At 45.2% G+C, this 19,079-nt stretch overlaps 3 protein-coding genes across 6 annotated transcripts in view; 1 reads left to right on the forward strand and 2 right to left on the reverse strand.

Moving 5' to 3' along the window:
- Positions 1–37: 37 nt before the first annotated feature.
- On the reverse strand, positions 38–2,342 carry LOC8034023. Its single transcript, XM_029987624.4, has one exon. The coding sequence runs from the start codon at positions 1,715–1,717 to the stop codon at positions 44–46; it is 1,674 nt and encodes a 557-aa protein (XP_029843484.2). The 5' UTR covers positions 1,718–2,342; the 3' UTR covers positions 38–43.
- Positions 2,343–3,155: 813 nt separating this feature from the next.
- On the reverse strand, positions 3,156–17,831 carry LOC8034025 (synapse-associated protein 1). 3 transcript variants are annotated; one of them, XM_029987625.3, is made up of 8 exons: positions 17,434–17,831; positions 16,099–16,181; positions 14,128–14,262; positions 13,869–14,008; positions 10,620–10,714; positions 10,431–10,499; positions 8,882–9,028; positions 3,156–5,606 (listed from the first exon to the last, which is right to left on the reverse strand). In XM_029987625.3, the coding sequence occupies exons 1-8, from the start codon at positions 17,741–17,743 to the stop codon at positions 5,473–5,475; spliced, it is 1,113 nt and encodes a 370-aa protein (XP_029843485.2). In that variant the 5' UTR covers positions 17,744–17,831; the 3' UTR covers positions 3,156–5,472. The 3 variants fall into 3 exon arrangements, with proteins under 3 accessions (XP_029843485.2, XP_029843486.2, XP_029843487.2); XM_029987626.4 differs by having other exon boundaries at positions 3,156–5,603; positions 17,434–17,748; XM_029987627.4 differs by lacking the exon at positions 8,882–9,028 and having other exon boundaries at positions 17,434–17,748.
- The window catches only part of LOC8034031 (RING finger protein 17), a 95,041-nt gene continuing 93,783 nt past the window's right edge, over positions 17,822–19,079 (forward strand). The window contains exons 1-2 of one of the 2 annotated variants that reach the window (XM_040211041.2): positions 17,822–18,470; positions 18,568–18,680. In XM_040211041.2, coding sequence (XP_040066975.1) covers positions 18,410–18,470; positions 18,568–18,680 — 174 coding nt within the window. In that variant the 5' untranslated portion in view covers positions 17,822–18,409. The remainder of the gene's footprint in view (positions 18,471–18,567; positions 18,681–19,079) is intronic. The other variant, XM_040211040.3, reaches the window with a different exon arrangement.

The following is a 19,079-nucleotide window of genomic DNA, read 5'->3' on the forward strand; positions in this document are numbered from 1 at the left end:
TGTTGCTGAGTCTTTCTTCAGACAAATCATATTTTCTGGTGTTTCAAGGAGCACTTTTATTACTGTGCATATTGTCCCGCTTTTTATTTACATTGATGCCAGAGTCTTGAGGACAAGCATGTATGTCTGCTTCGACCGTCACAGTGATGCCTTGTGCTTCCTCATCTGATGAGAAGCTTTCCCCATGACCTGGATCGGAACCCCATTGCTTCTTTTTGTCTTGCACATAGTACACAGAAGGATGAATCGGATTCAAATGTGGTTCAGGATGGCCTTCTGTCATATCTGACAATTCATTTGAATCTGGCTCGGTGTCTGCACCATCCAGATTGGCCGGGTTGGACGACAGTATAGTACTATTCTCTGTTAAGCTCGGTTCAATGCTGTCAGTAATCTCCAGATTTTTAAATTTATCTGTAATACCGTTAGCAGACGCAACAGCGATGTCCGTTTCTGGGGGAGATCTATCTGTGCGCTCGGGTGCGCTTGATGGACTACTGGAAAATACCACGTGCAGATCTGTTTCACTTGCACTGAGTATTTTTTCCATGCTAAGTTGCTCTTGGTCCTCACAGTTGTCGTCTGACCGACTCGTATCTCTTTGCAAGGATTGTTCTACATCTTCTGTTCTAGGAGAATCGGAGTTTGCTATTGAATGTGTGCTGTCCTCTTTGTCGGAACTAGAAGCAGCAGTTGGGCTCCCAGATCTACTGGAAAGAGCACCTGTATCAAATGTGTGCTTAGCTTGGATTGTCGACCACCCTTCCTGTACTGGCTGCCGATTCGCTGTTCTATCTGGCAACGACAGAATTCCAAGCATATCACGGGGCAAATTTCGGAACTGTCTTTCCAGCATGCACTTGTAGCAAGGACTTCCACCCTTGATGTCGACCAGCGTAAAGTGTCCGAGAGCGCCACCCAAACGGGCACCGACGCCGTAACGGTATTCGCAGCAACTACTCAGCTGGACATCTCTGATGCCATCGACAAATATCACGATGCTAAAGGGGTAGCCACAGTGCCTGCGGGACATGAAAGTGAGCATTTCTCCGCGAGATATCCGGTCAGCGTAAACCGTCAAAGGGTTCCCGCCACAATGTTGCTGAGTCACCCTGACAGTCTGAGGGCTGCCTTGCAACGTCTTGTCCTGCGCTGCCAGTCCAGTTCCTCGGAACACGAAGGTAAGCTGACAGCCCGATTTCTTCGGGAAGAGGTTTTTTGTTTGGGAAGTACGGTCTCCCGTCGGGTCGCTGCTCGCAGTCGCCGATCTAGACGACTCTGCCGACCTCCGCTTCATCGCCAAATTGACCCCGGAACTACCGATGGTCGTCCTTCCTTTAGGTTGGGGCCTTACTTTTGACGCTGGACTCACGGGGAGTAGGTACGGCGAAACGAACTTCTTCAGGGCGGCCGGAACGATTCTCTTGTGGCAAACGGAACACACTTCTTTGGAAGTTCGGTCTCGGTCGAAGCTTCGCGCGCTGGCATTGACAACGTTCTTAGATTCGCCGAGCACCGGCAGTCTGTCGCCGCAGCAGCAGTGACTCGCGGGGTCGGGCCGTCCGTCCGGCATGATGTTCTGCACGAGGCCGATCCGTGCCATGCGCTGCTGTACGGTGCGCCGGCTGAAGTGGGAACAGAGGTGCACGTCATTGAGGCTGTCGTAGGAGTCGATCGGGCCGGTGCTCTTTTTGTGCGCCGCAGCGACTGTCCACATACCACGCCTGGCTTCTTTCGAACTCGCTGCGTCCAAGAACTGTTGCGGGAATTTCGCTTTGCTTCCCCTAATGTCCGTGACGTGAAACGCGACCGCACGACCAGAGCGGTTGTTTGGGCAGCGTGTTTTCTTTGGTTGTCATAGAAACCACGTCACCCACTTTCCGATTGGAAATAGAGTTAACGATGGGCGGATTGTAAATGTAGCCTTGTCCGCAAATGAACCGATCGGGATGTCAGCATGCGCCAGCGTCGGAGGCATGCGGTTTAGAGAAGCTCGTTTTAGCGAACGCCGTTTTAACGGGGAGGCACTCACTTGATCGAACCCAAACGGCGATGAGCCTCCTTTTAGCGAATTCGGCAGTCGCGAAGCGGTGTGTACGGGTAAGTCAGGTAAGTTAACATTTTTGTAATCCCGCCAGCGTAAGCCTTGAAAGTGAAACCGCGCAGCGAGGTTTCGTGACCGTTACAGCATACCACTTTTATCCGTCCATTGAAAAGTGCCGACGCCAAATAACTCTGCTGGAGAAAAGTAAATAAAGGTATGAACATACGATGAAACTTGTTCACCGCGACCTACACCGGAAGGCACTCACTTGATCGAATTAGCAAACGCCCACGTTTCACCGAATGACTCTTTAGCGGAAGTCGGCCGCCGCGAAGCGTTGCTTACGGGTGGGCCAAATGGGTTAACATTTTTGTCACGAGTCGCCGCAGACTATCGCTGCTATCGCCGCGAAGCGGCGTAAGCGCAGTGCGCGAGGGGAGGGGAGGGGAGAGGAGGGGGTCGGTGGGGGGCGACTTTTTATACGCGCCCCCGTTATTCGCTAAAACGTCGATTCGCTCAAATGTCACTGTTCGCTAAAACGTCATTAGCTCATGTAAGGTATACGGCCCCCATTATATAATAATAATATCGAATTGAAAAAGAAATGGCGCATGTTTACTGGAAGTGAAATCCAGCGCTGTACAAACTGGAGCTTCTTGGCTTCCCTGCACCGAGACAGTGCATTGAGGAAAACCACCGCTTCAAAAGCTGTCGGTTTTCAGGAAATATTTCCCAGGGGCAAAGCGCTTTTGTTTGCAGAATAACTTCCGAAAAAATTATAAAGAAACATCTTGACTGCCAAATACATTTGGTGGCAATCAAGTTTTCTGCAACTACATATAATTTAGCCCCATCTGCTCATGTTGCCTTAGGCTTCAGCCAATTTGACTATCCTATTAGAAGCCAGTTTTATTATCATTTCCTGACCTGGCACAGCAAAACACCACTGCAATATCCCAGCATTGCCCTGCACATGCTTTCAAAGTTAGTAGAAATTCATCTGGAATGAAAGCTGCACAGGGGGTTTAAATGCAAGAGCCACCACAGCATATCTAAGACAAACTGGTAAGTGTTTAATCACTTCCAGCACACCAAATACAGACAAAGAGACTTGAATTTAGCCGTTTAATGGTTCTGCAATTGACATGCCATTACACAGCATAAGATGTGTGTATTTTGCCCAGAAAGCAGATCACTCCTCACCTCCTCTGCCAAACATCTTCACAAGAATGGACAGTCAAAAGAAAAAAAGAAACAGGAATGTTCAAAGCCAAAAGCAAGTATGGCTTCTATATATTACCAGCTCCTTCAAAAGGCAGTGGAATGTCTGAAAGCCACCATTCCAAGAGAGGAGCTTAAAACAGTTAACACTTGTACATACGCATTCTTGCCCATATGTACCACACATGTGCACCAAAGATCAGAACAGGTGCTACGTAACAGGTTTACTCGAATATACACACTCTATATACAAACTGTCAACGCAAACGGGAGAAATGTAGCTTCCAGATAAAAGTGAAACAATTACATGACATTTAAAACAATTAATTTGGCGTTCTATTGTACCCAAATAATGCAGAACATGACATTAAATACGAAACATGCCGTCACAACTTCCCAAGTCACGCACAATCTAAAAAATATGTGACAGAAGCTCGGAATAATCGGAGTATACCTGTGGGAAAAAGTACCCACTTGTGAAGAATTCTTACAAATAGAAACATATGTTTGGAGCTTGTGTAGATTCCATACTGTGCAAGTGCCCGGCAAACAAGTGTAGCATATACTTAGCTAACAATTTAGTCCACATCTCAAATTCTTTTGCTCTTACAAGAGACGCACGAAATCCAAGGCTCAAGAGAATATGCATCCTAGCAGACTGACTGAAGAACACAAGTGGGCCAGCATGCTAAAAAGGATTATACTAACAATATATATTTTTGGGGGTCTGCAGCTTTTTATAAATTGAAAGTTTGTTGTATAGTCAATTCATCATTCTAAGACTGTTAATAATGATCTGGGGCATGCACTCGCTAATATAGACCTCTATGCTTTCTATTTCTATGCAATATAGACCCATTTCATTCTAAAACTAGCTTATTTGTTATAAGTGTAATACTATATAGCTCTCTACATATAAAGGCAGCCGAACCTCACTTCAAGAAACTTGGTTTAACAAAGAACTCGCATCTGTAACATCTTAAACCGTGAAATATCGCCAAAGACCACCCTTACTGCCTTAATAGACATGTCCAAATAAAACTGCACTGTTTGTATTCGACAGCCTTTCAGTTACGGCACCTTTTTGACCTAGAACCTGCACTGATCCGCATCGTGGGTATACTTCCCAGTCAAACAAAAAAACTTTTTCTCAACTGCCGTTCTTTGAAGTGAGAGCTCGCCGCATTTTTCCGTGTTCTGCGAACGAATGGAAGACAAACCTTTCAACTTTTGTTCTTTTAAACCTCCGACAAGAGCCGTTTCTAGTCGCTACCTGCCAGCAATGTTACTAGATCGACTCTTTCGTGGAGGAGTACCCCCTCCACGGGACCAAGCCCGCAACCCCCGCCGTACAAAGCGCAGTCTAGAGGCTGCATTTCAAAAACCGCAATCCCCGGGGACGTTACGGCAAAGCGCCACCTAGACGCCGTGCTTCAAAACCTGTACAACTGTAGTTACCGTAGCAGTCATTCCCCCAAGCAACGGCGGTATGGTGCCTCGAATGCATCTCCAACATTTAGCGTCCTATTCTGCCCGTATATTGAAAGCGGTCAAAAAGCGGCCACAAATGACGTCGCAAAAGACGGAGCGTCGCACTGTCGGATGTCGCGATCCTAGCACTTGGTCGTAGAAATGTTGGAGGGCGACCTGCGGCAGAACAGGCGTTTGCCACATCCACTGCCGACTGATGCGGCACCGCCAGGATCGCGTTTGGCGACGGCGCGACACTTTTGTGACGTCGTCGAGCGAAAATCGAGGGACCGCTTTTTTGTGCGCAATGATTACACGCCGGGTGGAGACGTGTCCCAGACACCATAACGGGTGGTGCGTCAAACGACCAGAGGCAGTCTTTGGGGGGAGAGGGGGGTACCGCTCATGGAAGCGGTGCCTACGGGCAGTTCCGTAACCGAGTCGATCTAATAACGCTGTCTGCCAATAACCCAGAAGTCAAGACAAGAAAGGGTGGAAGCGGCGTCTACGGGCAGTTCGGTAATTGAGTCTATCTAATAACATTGTCTGCCAATAACCCAAAAAATGTTTTAAAAAAAATGTTCACGTGATTTAAAAAAAAAAAAGGCCACGAGGGCAAAACAAATGTCCGGAAGAAGAAATAAAAAAAGAAGACTAGCAGAAAATGGCAGCTCTTTCTTCCCAAAGCGCCGACAGACAGCTCGCTGCATACGTCATCGTGCAAGTCCCCCCCCGCTTCACTTGTCGGAGGCCAACATCTCCTGGATTTCGTTCTCCCACTCCGGATCATCGGCGTGCGCGGCTGCGTCTGTGGCCACCACCTCGTAGTCCTGGAGCTCCTGCTGCAGCTCCTTCTCCCACTCGTCATCTGCTAAAGATGAAGACGCTCCTTGTCATCACCTCATCACTTCGCCGATCAACTGAGGTACTCAATACTGGTAGAAACTGAGGGAGAGGAGGAGACGAGAGCGCACGGGGCCGTTGGAACGCCGAGCTCTGGTTAGAACGATTAGTGGGTAGATGCGTCCGAACAGCGAGCACAGACCAAGGCGGCTGGCTAGCTTCGCACCTAGCCGCTAGTCATTCCATTCGGTGCACCGACGTCCCAGCGCGCTCTCATCTCCCTGCCCTTAACTTCTATCTATATAGTTTCCGCATGTCTCCATGGTTACCATTTCAGAAATGAAAAAGCCTTTCTCTATATCATAAAGCCCCGAACGAGGCTACCATATTTTGCGGATTATACTCCGAGGAACTATACACATTTAAAAGCTTAAATTTTATGCGGTATGGACTCTATGGTTTTTTCATTGACGTCATTATGTCCACCATTTTGTTGTTATGAGCAGCCTGGCGTGTGCCGAAGGCGAGCGTTTGAAGGATTCATCCGACACCATCAAGCACGTAGTGCACCGAGGTCTATAGGTTTCATCACGCTGTCATCTAACAACAAAAAAAATGGCAGGTTGACGTCACGTGAAAACACCCTATACACAGGGGTGTACTATTGGCAACTTCTGCAAAATCGACGGCACCCAGCAGCTAGAAAAGAAAGCTGTCAAGACAGGTTTGCTCGAAGCTTTCTTGAGCAAATCAGAATTTCACAGTGCCTGGCGGTCTAAAGACGGAGCCTTGAATGTAAGTTCAGAAACACGTGAAAATCGCTAAATACAAAAGATTTTTTTTTTTTTTTTTCGAGTTTATTACGACAAGATGTTATGAATTTTGTGAATGTGCACTAATAAAGCGGGCCTTTTTCAAGGTGTGCTGTGTATGAATGTTACATGTGAACTACACAATGGGTGCAGACTGTGCATTGGGTGCGGACTATGCACCGAGCGTGGACTATCCACAACAAAAGTTGTTTTTTCCGGTCAAACCTTACTTTGTGGGTTATATAGTCCAGAAAATATGCTGCTACACTGAATAAAAGAGAAAGCCCAGATTGCATGCAGCCCAACCAGTAAGGAAAATACCATTACCCAGTGAAGATGCCTTGGCACTTTGGCCTAGACCTATGGGTGCTGGAGATCATCTTATAGAATTGTTTTCTCTACACTAACTCTTGCGCAAGAAGAATGGACAAACACAGAAATCTCAGAACTTGTTGCGTCTCGAGAAGATTATTGAAGTTTTGCGACACAGAAAGTCTGATGAGTCAAGTGGAGCAACTCAAGGAGACTCGAGAGTCCCGTGCTCGTCCATCTCGTTGTACCACAGTCCCAGGTTCCATGATTTCCAGTCTATAGTTAGCACCTTCCTATAAACAGATGTTTTTATGAGAAAGTCGGTAGTTGAGTCGCACCTCTCTGTGCAGTTGGCGTGGCAAAAATGGACTGATAAGTTATCATATATGGGTCATTCTATGCCAAACGATCCAGGCCTAAATTCTACCCTTACGAATTTGGTCTAAAAAAATTGTATGCGTTATTGGTGATATGAAAGTATCTTTTTCAAAATCATTGTGGTACAACTTTTTTTTTTAAATATGATGCACTGATATTTAGTTACTCTCTCCGTGCCCGCTGGCTTGCCCGAACTTCGAGAGACGTAGAAACCGCAAAAAAGGTAGACACTTAAATATGATTGCAGGGCCCCTTTAAAAGGACGCAAGTGTGTGAACGGGTCTTAGGTTTTAAGTTTTCACATGGCGGCGTGTCTTTGAAAATAACAGGTGAATATAATATTTTTAGGACATTTTTAATGCACCTCTACCTTTAAAAAGCACTCAGAAATATGTGACAAAACCTATTGGATAATTTAAGAATAATTTACCTACTAAAAATGGTGTTTATTTTTCGCTCTCACCTGAAACCTTCCTGAAGAAAATTGTGTTTTTTACCAGTTGAGGCCCGTTTTCCACAACATTCAAGGTGTCGTCAAAAAAAAAAAAAGAAAAGAATAGTTATAGCAAAAATATCTTGGAAGAGGTACTTTATCATCACCAATAACTTGGATTCCTCATTTTCTGAGTTCATTTCTTGTGAAATTCGGAAGATTTTTCTCGGATTTTACTTTTTGCTGAAGATTCTGGGTTTATCCAAGTTTATTTTTGTTAGATTCCCAATTCTTCAAAATTCTGAGTTTATTTTACTGTATTCTTGTATCTTAAAAATTCAAAAACAAAATAAATGAAGCTCGGGTACCATGACCTGTTGGCGTGAAGGAACCTCGACATGCTAAAAAGCAAACTGCTTTTGTCATTAGTTCTACATTTCAAAAGAAACTGAAATGGCATCTCCTCATGACCACTGACCAGGCACATAGCCAAGATTTTGATTCGGGGGGGGGGGGGGGGGAGCACCCATGACAAAATGCTGTATGAGGGGGATGGGGAAAGGAGGCCCCAGCAAAATGGAAGAATTTTGGGAAGGGGCCCAGGCCCCATCCCATCTCCACCTCCATTCCATCCCATCCCATCCCATCCCATCCCATCCCTTCCCCTCCCCCCCCGGATACGTGCTTGCCACTGACCCTATGCTCTTACGGAGTTAATTCGTAAAATACAGTCTTTTTTGCTTTATGCTTCGCCGCTGTGACCTCGAAATTCAGGTTTTCAGATAAATCCGAATTGACAGAAAATTCGCTGGCAACCGTTTTCCAACTTTGTTTTGATTTATTCGACAACACGGAACCCTACCAATAACACATACAATTTTTTTAGACTGAATTCGTGAGGGTCGAATTTAGGCCTGGAATGACCTATGTGTATTGTGATCGCAATGTACTAATCGCAAGCCGGAACCGGTTTCAATATTTTCACCGATAAATCGGATGAGAATATGACCCCTGCGGCAGATTTGTTTTTATGTATCGGCCATCGCTTCTGCACGAAAGCCACCAATTGCCGGGCGCGGATTAGGAGGGAAAGCCCATCCGCGGTATTTAGGATGGTGCGCGGAGTTGCCACAGCTGCAGGCTTATGCCAGTATGCTTCAGACCATCATCGAACTGCCGGAAGAGCAGGACAGTTATTGTCCATAGTGATCAAAACAAAAATGCATATAGAAGTGGAACCATTCTATAAGAAATTTCAGGGATAAAAAGCACAGCTTATACACTGGAAAATATGGTAATCGTGTGCACCGGATCGCCTGCATTACCTCCTCGGTTTCCAGACCCCAAAATGTCTGGGTGCCTACAAACCTGCTTTGTCCCCCATGCCTAACTGCTTCATGCCCATCTTCACTTCCTCCACAGAAATGTTGTTCCCCTGGTAGGTATCAGAGACAAACTCGTGGGTGGGACTGTCCAGGGCGTTCTCCTCATCATCGGGGCTCATCGGGCCATGTTCTGTGGCGGAGCAGAGATTTGAGACAGTGTTTATGGGACGCAAATAGAGCAGCCGCACCTTAGCCCTAGTCAGTTATCGACAGGCTAGTGGGTCGGGTGCTAAAGAAAAAAATGAACCAAACAAGATTTTTCGGAATTGATGATAGGTTGACAAACAAAATATTGCTCCGATATGTGTTGAGGCCAGTTATGACTTGCTACAGCTGTTGGCTGGTGCAGAATTAGACTCTCACTATTCTTGAATACACATAAAATAAGTAATTTCCTTGCTAAAAGTAATTGCGCAAGAGGATAGAGCATGTGATCGGCCAGTTTGCTGATATTCGGATATTCTGTCTGGGCCGGGGTGGAGGACCATGAAGGACAGTAGTTTAAAGAAAGGCTTCATCCACATTCGAAGACCACTCCATTAACGTAATCTGTCACTTTTCTGTTGCATAGGTTGGCAGCTGCAGCCAGGGACTGCATGAGACTACAGGTGTATGTTGACCAGAGTTCAGGGCAAAGTATGGCTCACACAAATATGCAGCGTCCCAGAACTGCCACAATCCCCTCTCAACACACACACATAGCTGTAATTATCACATAAGTATAATCACCGGCATACGCAAACTACTTTAGCATGCAGCCCGTGTGATTACTGGTGACATTATCACATACCTCGATGCTGTCGTGTCCTGGGTAACTACTGAACAGCAACCACTGAATTTGCGAGGGTGAAATATTCAAAATGGAACCAATCTCCACTATGTTTGCCTAATGTCCTTGTCTCCAAGGTTCCAGTTTTTAAAGTTGGCACCACAAAAGCAAGTAGAGAGGAGAGGACCACTCCAACCTGTCCAGGTAGATCCCATAGCCTTACCTCTTTGCTTGCTGTGGTGCTTATTCCTCATGCAGACAAGCTAGGTACTATACTGTTTTACTTGGTGATGGACCGCAGCAAATGCTGTGAGCCATCCCAACCAACCCAGCGCTGTGAATATATCATGGGACTAAGCGTTTTGCAAGTCGCTGCCAGAAGTTCATCCGACACTCACGCAGCACTTAACTGGCTTCGATGGCTCGAAGGGACCTCTGCGGTCCTTTGCAAAATGAAATAGAGTACAATCGGGTTCTAGAAAGCCACTTCCTGAACAACTGATAAGGCTATTTTTAGCAACATACAATTACTGCACATATGTGGAAGAAGGCTGCATGATGCTATAATGACACTGTCCGATTAAGTGAAGCGTTACTATAATTACACCGAAGCATTGCTATAATGACACTGTTTGGAACAAACCAACTCGACTCACAAAACAGACGTCCCGAGTGAACAAACAAAAAAAAACTGCGACAAGTGGTCAGGGAAGTGCATGAGAAGGGCACCACGCCAAGAGAGCGAATGTCAAGTCAACATTACGTTTGTTGCTGTCATCCGAGGGACTCTGTCGAGAAGAGGCACAGGACGAGTCGCCGCTGCTGCTGCTTCCTGCGAATATACCACTTTTTTAAAATGAGAAGTTGGCACCACGTTTGTTGCCACAGCAGAAGGTGACATTCAGTCATAGGTCAAGAAGAGCCTACACACGCTGTTGGAAAGAGCGCTGACCTTTGTTGTGGCCACCAAGGGCACTGAGCTGTGTCGATTGCTTGATGAGGGAGACGCGGTAGAAGTAGTTCCTCCAGAAGTCTGACTCTGGAATCCTAGCAAAGAGAGAACAATGGAAGGGACACTATTCATCAGCTTTTCGGAGCAGAGTATTGAAATTTTATTTTCCGAGGAAAGTGCCAGGGTCAGGAGCACTAAATAAAAAAAAAGAGAAAAACATTTACAATTCCCTGTAATGCCGAATTAGAGCGCAGCTCTTGAGGAGCGGGAGGGGAGGGTACAAAGAGGAGGGTATCCTTTCCTCCTCCTTCTCTTCCCCTTGACTCCTTCCCCCTCCCTCGTGACCTTTGTCGAGGCCTTCAAGAGTGACCTTCGTGATGCCACGAAGGTCACTCGTGAAGGTCGCTGTGAAGGTCATGACCTTCGTGATGTCACTCGTGACCCTAGTGAAGTCACTTGTGAGTCGTGAGCCAGGGTTGTAAAGTACCTAGGTACAAGTAACTGGAAATCAGTATCTAGGTACTTTTGTTGTACCTGAGGTACAAACCTAGGTACTTTAATTTCTCTGTATCTGTATTTGTATCTTAGGTACATTTTCTAGTAACTTGTAACTAAGTGAAGTTACTTTTTACAGGTACTTTTCTATTCACTTCATCAAAATGGTAGAAACTATAAATCTTGAAGTTTTAACACACTACCATGTGCAGTGATTAACATTGGGTTGGGTACGGCATTGGAGACACTGACTTGATCGAACAACGTTTTATGATGTTTCATCGAACGACACACTTTAGTGAATGTAGGTGTTCATTTGAGCGAACGGTGAATTAGCGATGCCGTTCTAGCGACACCAATTTATTTAATCGCTTCGGAACTCCGTTTAGAGAAAATAGCGACCTGCTTCCTTCATCTCAAACTGAAATCGACTTCATTGCGTGTTTGAAGTTTCTCTGACAGCTATACAATGAAGGAGATAACTTGAACGATGTGCGCAGTTTCTGTTGCCCGTATCTTGTCCTGGTGGTGGCACTGTTCTGCTATAAATAGTATATAAGATATAATTACAAATAAATTATAATTACAATCGTAAAGCAATGTAACATTGCATATATAATACAGTTTTCACTCAATAAATCGGACTCAAATTTTGCCGTTATCAAAACTGAGAAAGTTCTGAAAAAAACAACAACAAAAAAAAAACTCATTTTTCTACTGACTAACGAAAGAAAAAATAAAACGAGCAAGCTTAAAGCCTTTCGCTCGTCGTCGCGAAGGTTCGGTGCATATGCACTCGACTAATGCGTTTCTTCATGCGGCCGACATCTTCTGGGCCCGTCGGCGTCAGCACCGGCTCTGAAGGCAAGAACGTCAAGCGAGTTTCGGCGGTTTCGGTATGAATGGTAAGCAGTGGAAGCTGTGGCCTCGGTGAACCAATTGGAGCGGGGGGGCAAGGCACGTGAGGACTCAACACCGATGTGGACATCGCATTGACACCAATAAAGCACATTTATCGAACTCGTTTTTGAGTGTATCCTTAGTATAAAAAGCTCTACTTCCAATATATTTTTACAAATTTGGGGAAAATAAATAAAGACAGTATCTTTAAAGTAACTGTACCTGTACCTAGGTACATCTTTAAGCAAGTACCTAGGTGCGTACCTAAGTAACTTTTCGTAGGAGTAACTGTAACTGTATCTTAGGTACATTTTTAAAGTAACTTTTACAACCCTGGTCGTGACCCTCCTGACGTCACAAGTGACCTTCGTTACGTCACTCGTGGCCCTAGTAACGTCACTCGTGACGTCACAAAGGTCACTCGTGAAGGCCCCGTTAAGGTCGCTGCGAAGGTCGTAACCTTTGTCGTGACCTTCACGAGTGGAAACGTCCCATAATGCAATGTGCAGTTACGCCGCCGCCGCCGCTCAAGCCGGAAACAGACGTCTAAGAGTTTGTGCTCTAAAAACCAGAACCATACGCCATTCAAACGAGGATGCATATAATAAATAGCATATGCAAAGTATAACAAAATGCTTTCAATTATGGAATTACAGCAAATGCTCTATGTGACTTCATGTTAGCCAAAAATGCTATAGCCAGCAAGGTGTATCACACTATATGCACTGCACAGGAATATGTTTTGGTAAATTTCGGGACAAACAAAACAGCAAACTGACGCCATAAAACAGGCAACTCGGAACATATTGTCGCCATCTTTCTCCTTATCGGAGAGGAAGGCAGCCTTCCTGAGACAAGAGCTGACGGCCCTAGCAAAAAAAAAAAAGGAATGTTCGTTGAGAGAATATGCACCCGCACCCCTCCCCGGGCACTTTCCACGCTCCGTCCCGCCGCTGCGAAATGTTGCCTTTAATTTTGTGCTTGCACCCCCCCCCCCCCACTCACACATTTTTAAGCCAAAATGTGTTTTGTCTACTGCCTCCCACTTCCCTCCTTTTCCCATTCCGGCCGCAAATTGTGCGGGCTGTATTTCCGTCCTTTGTGTGCAACTCTTTCATAAAATCAAGCTAATAAATTTGTTAATATTTGTAGTCCAAATCTTGACTTTAGAATACCATAAAGTACCAAAAATTTGGTACCTATTATTACAAAACTTTGGAGAAGGTGCTTGCTCAAGTAAAATTTATATTATGGTACTTGGTCAGGCAGAAATGCTTTCTGTCTTTACTGCTCTACAGTCCCTGGCCCGTGAAAATCCAAATAAACTTCAATTCAATGTAAGAATGCCATCCTGTTAATTCTAAACTTTATAAAAAAAAAAAAAAAAACTAAAGAAGTTAGAGGACACTTAAGCTTTGCCTTTAAGGGTGGAATACAATAGTAAAACATGTAACCTCTTGTCCGTTCCCAAGCCGTGCAAGCGCGTCGTGTGGCCTAGCTCGCAACTGAAGGGTCGTGGGTTCGAATCCTGCTTAAATAATGCAAACAAATTACTTTATAGAGTAAAATCATTTGAGACATGTAGCGACCTTTAATCTGCATTACATGGCATGTATTTTAATAATTTTCATTCCACACGTGAGCGCTGTGGGTTGTTAGAAATTCCCGTGCGAGGTCATATTGCTGTGATGTCATGACCCTATCGAGCAATCAGGATTTTCACGGCACGCCACCGACGCCGACTTTTCTTGTGACACCACCGAGGCCGGCACGACACAAGCCTATCACGTTAAAAGAAAAAATAAGTATTTTATATCAGCATGGATGCATGCTTACAATAGGTAAACAACTCACAACTTGGGCACAATCTCAAATCTCATCTTCTCCAGGTTGGAGTCTTCCTGAAGCAAAGCCATGGCGACTGGAGACATGGTGTCCATATCAAACTCAAACTGCACACCGCTCGGAGGGCTTCGTACAAAATTTCTCTTGTCCTGGGGAAAAGGAAGGCATCTCTCACCTACGAGCCCAGGGTTGCACTTCCCACAACGGCATGCTCTAAACAGGTTCAAAGGACTGCCATAGCACAGTGCGAGGGTGGGACAATACTTACAGCAGAGAGCGACAGCACTTGCTGCTTTACATTCTCTTCATCCTCACAGCCAACCCAGGGGAGAATACCGATGTCGCACCTCTGTTTGGTCTTGGCGAAAGACTCTTGTTCTCTGTTGAAGTCAGCAAGGATGCTCTGGAATTTGGAAATTTGATGTCTGTACTCTGTTCAACTTTCTTTAGCTCACTTGGTGCTATCGTTGCAATGGTATACATACTTAATCATGTTTTGTACACATTGTTTTAACATTAATTACATTACTATATTTTGGACGAGTTCTGCAGGACTTAACTCTAACATTAGGACTGAAAATGAACACGAGTGTGTGACACAACTGGAGAAAGAATAAATATGTAAGGATCAAGGACCGACACATAACTATTGCCAATTTATGTTTCAAAATGTCTCCTCTCCTATCCAGTAGATTCAGCCTCACTGAAAATTAGTTGTCGTCTTCTTGCCTACTGCCAAAGCTCACAATGAAGTAAGATGTGAGAAAACTAAACAGTCTTATGTCTGAAGTGGAGTAACACTGTAAAGAAATGTCTCAAGCAGCAAGGCAGGGCTGTGGTCACTAGGTCTCTGACGCTGGAGGCAACTAAAAATATAAAGTGTGCTAAATGAAACTTGTAAGAATAAAACTTTGATTGTTGGCTATAGCTGAACATATTGTTGCACAGCAGAATTTTTTTTGTATGCTATCAGAAGATCCCTTTCTTCCTCTTAAAAAAAAAAAAAGAATTAGCAGATTACCAAAATTATTATGACAAAAGAAATAGCAATTCACATAGTTTGCTTCCAATGCATAAAGGATGATTTCAGACAAATCCAGAATGTAACATACAAAATGTTACAAGGACGCACCTCCAAAGAGTTGCATCTCTACGAGGCTAATGAACTACGGGATGTTCCAAAAAAAAGTTTACAGGGATTTTTTCGCCGCAAAATTGAACCATGCATGGCCAAACGCTCATTTTCCGCCGAAAGATAGCACTAGAGGTCGGAACCAGATGCCAGAGTGTCAGCACAAACCGATACGTTATTGAAAAGTTATAAGCGATTTTCTGAAAAGTTCAATGGGAAAATGGGGCCCATATTCGTCAGTCTTCAGTTTCTGGTGCCATAAAGCACTACAGTTGAACCTCGAATTAACAAAATCCCCAGGACCCGCTAATTATCTCGTTAAATCGGGAACTTCATGAAATTGAGGAAGAGAGGCCTCGCGCACAAGCTGCGCGGGGAATCCGAATTTGTTTGTTTAATCGTAAAATTCGTAAAATCGGGTTTGGTTAAATCGAGGTTCAACTGTTCGTATTCGAGAGCCCCGTCGGCCACTATTTTCTCATTCACTATTTCAAAAAAACATTTATAACTTTTGAATAAAATATTGGTTCGCATCGAGTGCTACTCTCAGGTGGAAAACGAGCATTCAGCGATGCATAGTTTATTTTTGCAGTAAAGAAAACCTTGTAAATTTTTTTTCGGGGACACCCTGTATGTGTCTTAAAAATCATTCTGCGCATGCCGTTTGTTCAGGTAAACATACTTGTGCGTATTCCAATCAGGAATCTTCTGGGGAAGCTAAGCATTGCAGCCAATGGTTTGCTAAGAGACTTAGCTTCTTCAGAGTCAAATATCTTAGTCAGATGTCCGCTGCCCAGGATAATTCTTTGTTTGAGACGTCGCTACCTACCTCTGCTAGGGTACCTCATCTCGCACCGTCTGTCATAGTGTGGCGACACCAGGTCATTTTCTGGCATAATACTTCTGCCTCTTTGCGCTGGAACATGTGAATAGGTCTCTCTCCAACTGACGGTTCTCGTCATTTCTTTGCATGTTTCCTGACAGCGCGTGCTGTCGATATGTGGTACTCCAAACAGTGGCACCACCCCAAGAACATTGAAGTACTGTAGCTTTTGCTTGCTTTGTCTGTGCATGTATGGTCAAATGAACAGATGCCACCTAGCTTACGTTTTCCTCCACCGTCGTCTTGATCTGCTTCGCAGTTTCTTGGACCGTTTTTCCAGCTTTGTTGGCCACAGAAAAGAGGAAACCTACAACGATCAAGACGAGCATTATTCTTAACTGCAGCCATTCAAACAGCTCGTGTGACACTAGCGACAGGTGTTTTAACTAATTTAATGTTTTTTTTTTTTTTTTGGTGTAACGCGCGATGAATCATATTACGACGTTAACGTGAAAAAAAAAAATAATAAAATAACAGATCATCCGCTAGTCACAACAATCGTTCCAAGTAGCCACTTGCCTAAAAAAAAAAAAAAAAAAAGATTAGTTTTAATGTTGTTTTTTGTGAGACGCTAAATTCATTGCACGGTTTAACACAAGGCTATGCATCCACTAGCCCGCGACGTAAACTCATTTGTTGTCGCGCGGGTGCCTTACGAAATCCGAGCTAGATAGGAGACAGCGCTTGCACGGCTACGCATTAGTTCCGCAGAATAGAAAATACCGATTACTTTGTGCGCACGAAATACCGGGTGAAACAAGGAGACGGTAGGCTCTTTAAATCGACCGGAAAATTCGGTTTCTTAACCTATCGCGCTACGACTTTGTGCAGCGTTGCCCACAAATGGTGCATTTTTTTCGTAAAATTTGCAAAGAGCGAACTTACCTGAGGAAAAAGTAAAGAAAGAAAAAGGCTTAGCTCCTATGGAAACGCAGCGACGCCACCGGTCTGCAATCAACACGGCGCCGTTTCGCACGGTAGACAAGAGATGGCGCAAGCGGTCGCGACGCCAACTGCTGCCAACGAACGAGCAGACGACGCCGAGAACCGGCGTTTTTAGCAGACAAGGAACTGCAGTTGCTTGTTGTTACCGTGCCTGTTTTTGTTTCTGCAACTGTCGCCGTTTGCGGAACGCGCGCCGCTTTTGATTCGAAAAGATCGTCTGCTAAAAACGCTGGCTCTCGGCGCCGTATGCTCATTCGTTGGCGGCGTTCGTTGCGCCATCTCTTGTCTACCGTGCAAAACGGCGCCGTGTTGATTGCAGACCGGTGGCGTCGCTGGGTTTCCATAGGAGCTAAGCCTTTTTCTTTCTTTACTTTTTCCTCAGGTAAGTTCGCTCTTTGCAAATTTTACAAAAAAAAATGCACCATCTGTGGGCGACGCTGCACAAAGTCGTAGCGCGATAGGTTAAGAAACCGAATTTTCCGGTCGATTTAAAGAGCCTACCGTCTCCTTGTTTCACCCGGTAGGTCACGAGGCGGCTCTGACAGAACCGAATGTCGAAAGCAGATCTTAGAACAGAAACACGAGTTGCGTCGACGCCTCGCGAATGCACTTACTTCCAAGAGATTTTGCAGATTCGAGTGCCTTCTGAGATACATTTTCGAGTGGAACGGAAATGCTCGTTCCCACGGAGGCCTTGTCCTCGTTCTGAACGTCGGGATTCGGGGTTTCGGGCGACGGTGGAGCCTCGGAGTCGGGACCCGACGTCGAACCCGAATCGCTGCCCGCGCTCGCCTCCTTCGGTGGAATCACGGTCTCCTTGGGCTCCTCATCGACGGGTTTGCTCAGGACGTCCGGGGCGTCGGCTTCGGGAACCTTGGGCTCAGGTTTCGATGTGGTCTTCCAGATACTGGAAATAAAATCCATGATTTCACAGGCCTCACTGCGAATCTACCTCTAGCAACAGAAGGGCAGGCGACGGGAAATGAAAACAGAAACACGCTACGTGATGTCACTGTCGTCGGGTAAGTGTAAAATATGTAAACAAGAACGCGATTTTCTTTAAAAAAAATTTATAGAAGAGTAAGCGCTGCACCAGTTATACCAACATTAATTTCTGTATAACTGAACAAATATTTTAGAAAATTGGCAGTTTAATTTATGACAACAACAATGCGAGCATTTGTTTACGGTGCGCTCGGCAATTCAGTTCTAATTATATTCTTCTCTATTACGTCACATGGGTGACTCGAACTAACCTTCGCGTTTCAGAAACTGGCAGTTGGATACAGTAATTCTTGCCCAATCGGAGCTTTAATCGAAAGCCAAACAAAGAGAAGAAGTAGCATCAAGCGCATCAAGCTTGAAGCGGTTGACGAAGCGCACGTTTTGGTTGTGTTTTGCGCCAACATTGGTTTGCGTCGCTGCTGTGGCTGCGTTGGCTGCGTGCTGCACCAGTTGCACCGCACGGCGGCACTTCGCGTGCTTGTTTGATTCTTGGCTTTTGAGTTTTCGAGCCAGCGTTGCTTTGCTACGTGCTGCGCGTCGAGGTTTGACATGCGAAAAAGCTTTTGTACGTAATGTAGAAGAACCATGTTTCAAATGGAAACCAGCTTCAAGTGTCCGTCATGCTCCCAGTCGTATTCGTCGCGAGGTGCGTAGCGTTTACTTTTTGTTGAAACTAACGGTTTTGGATTTGTAGACGCCTGTAGCTGGTTCCTGACAAGTGGTCGTGGGGCTGTTCGTTCCAGAGCATCGAGGCAGTCGCCTCCCGAGGATCCTCAAATGTGGACATACCTGCTGCGAGGCGTGCGTCCGGAGCCGGTCTTCTCAGACCCGCGTCTGCACGTGTCCAGTGTGCAAGGTTCGAAAGAAAAGAATGCCTTTTTAGACTTCGCACACTTTCGTAGCGTTCTGCCCACTCGAGTATTACCTCAAAAATGTCTCCTGTCATGGCAGGGTGTTCTCAGTTTTCGGGCATAAATGTACCGAACAGCGTGTTTTTGCGCACGTACTGGTTTCTGTTCCTCTTATAACGTCAGTGAAACAAATGGTATAAGATGAAAGTGTGGCTAATTGTTCTGCAGTGTGAATGAGCACGGTGCTTTGACGGTATAACAACAATAAACAGTTATGTTGCTTTTGGAAGGGTCACTCTGCATTTGATTAAGCGCTAATGCCGTGATGGGCTTACCTCACATGCAGTTGCAATGTGGCTGGATATATGCAAAGCAAAAAAGCCACTGGCCAATTTTCTTTAAAT

This window comes from Ixodes scapularis, unplaced genomic scaffold (genome assembly GCF_016920785.2).
Source record: "Ixodes scapularis isolate PalLabHiFi unplaced genomic scaffold, ASM1692078v2 PGA_scaffold2__306_contigs__length_199485367, whole genome shotgun sequence".
Classification (NCBI taxonomy): Eukaryota; Metazoa; Arthropoda; class Arachnida; order Ixodida; family Ixodidae; genus Ixodes; species Ixodes scapularis.

What these genes read in the sequence shown, in the direction of transcription:
- LOC8034025 (XM_029987625.3), bottom strand. Translation starts at nt 17,743, where the DNA reads ATGGATTTTATTTCCAGTATCTGGAAGACCACATCGAAACCTGAGCCC. An exon ending in TTTGAGATTGTGCCCAAGTT is followed by an intron (nt 10,715 to 13,868) that starts GTGAGTTGTTTA and finishes TCTCTTTGCTAG; the next exon opens with GATTCCAGAGTCAGACTTCT. An exon ending in CCTTGGTGGCCACAACAAAG is followed by an intron (nt 10,500 to 10,619) that starts GTCAGCGCTCTT and finishes GTATATTCGCAG; the next exon opens with GAAGCAGCAGCAGCGGCGAC.
- LOC8034023 (XM_029987624.4), bottom strand. Translation starts at nt 1,717, where the DNA reads ATGTGGACAGTCGCTGCGGCGCACAAAAAGAGCACCGGCCCGATCGAC.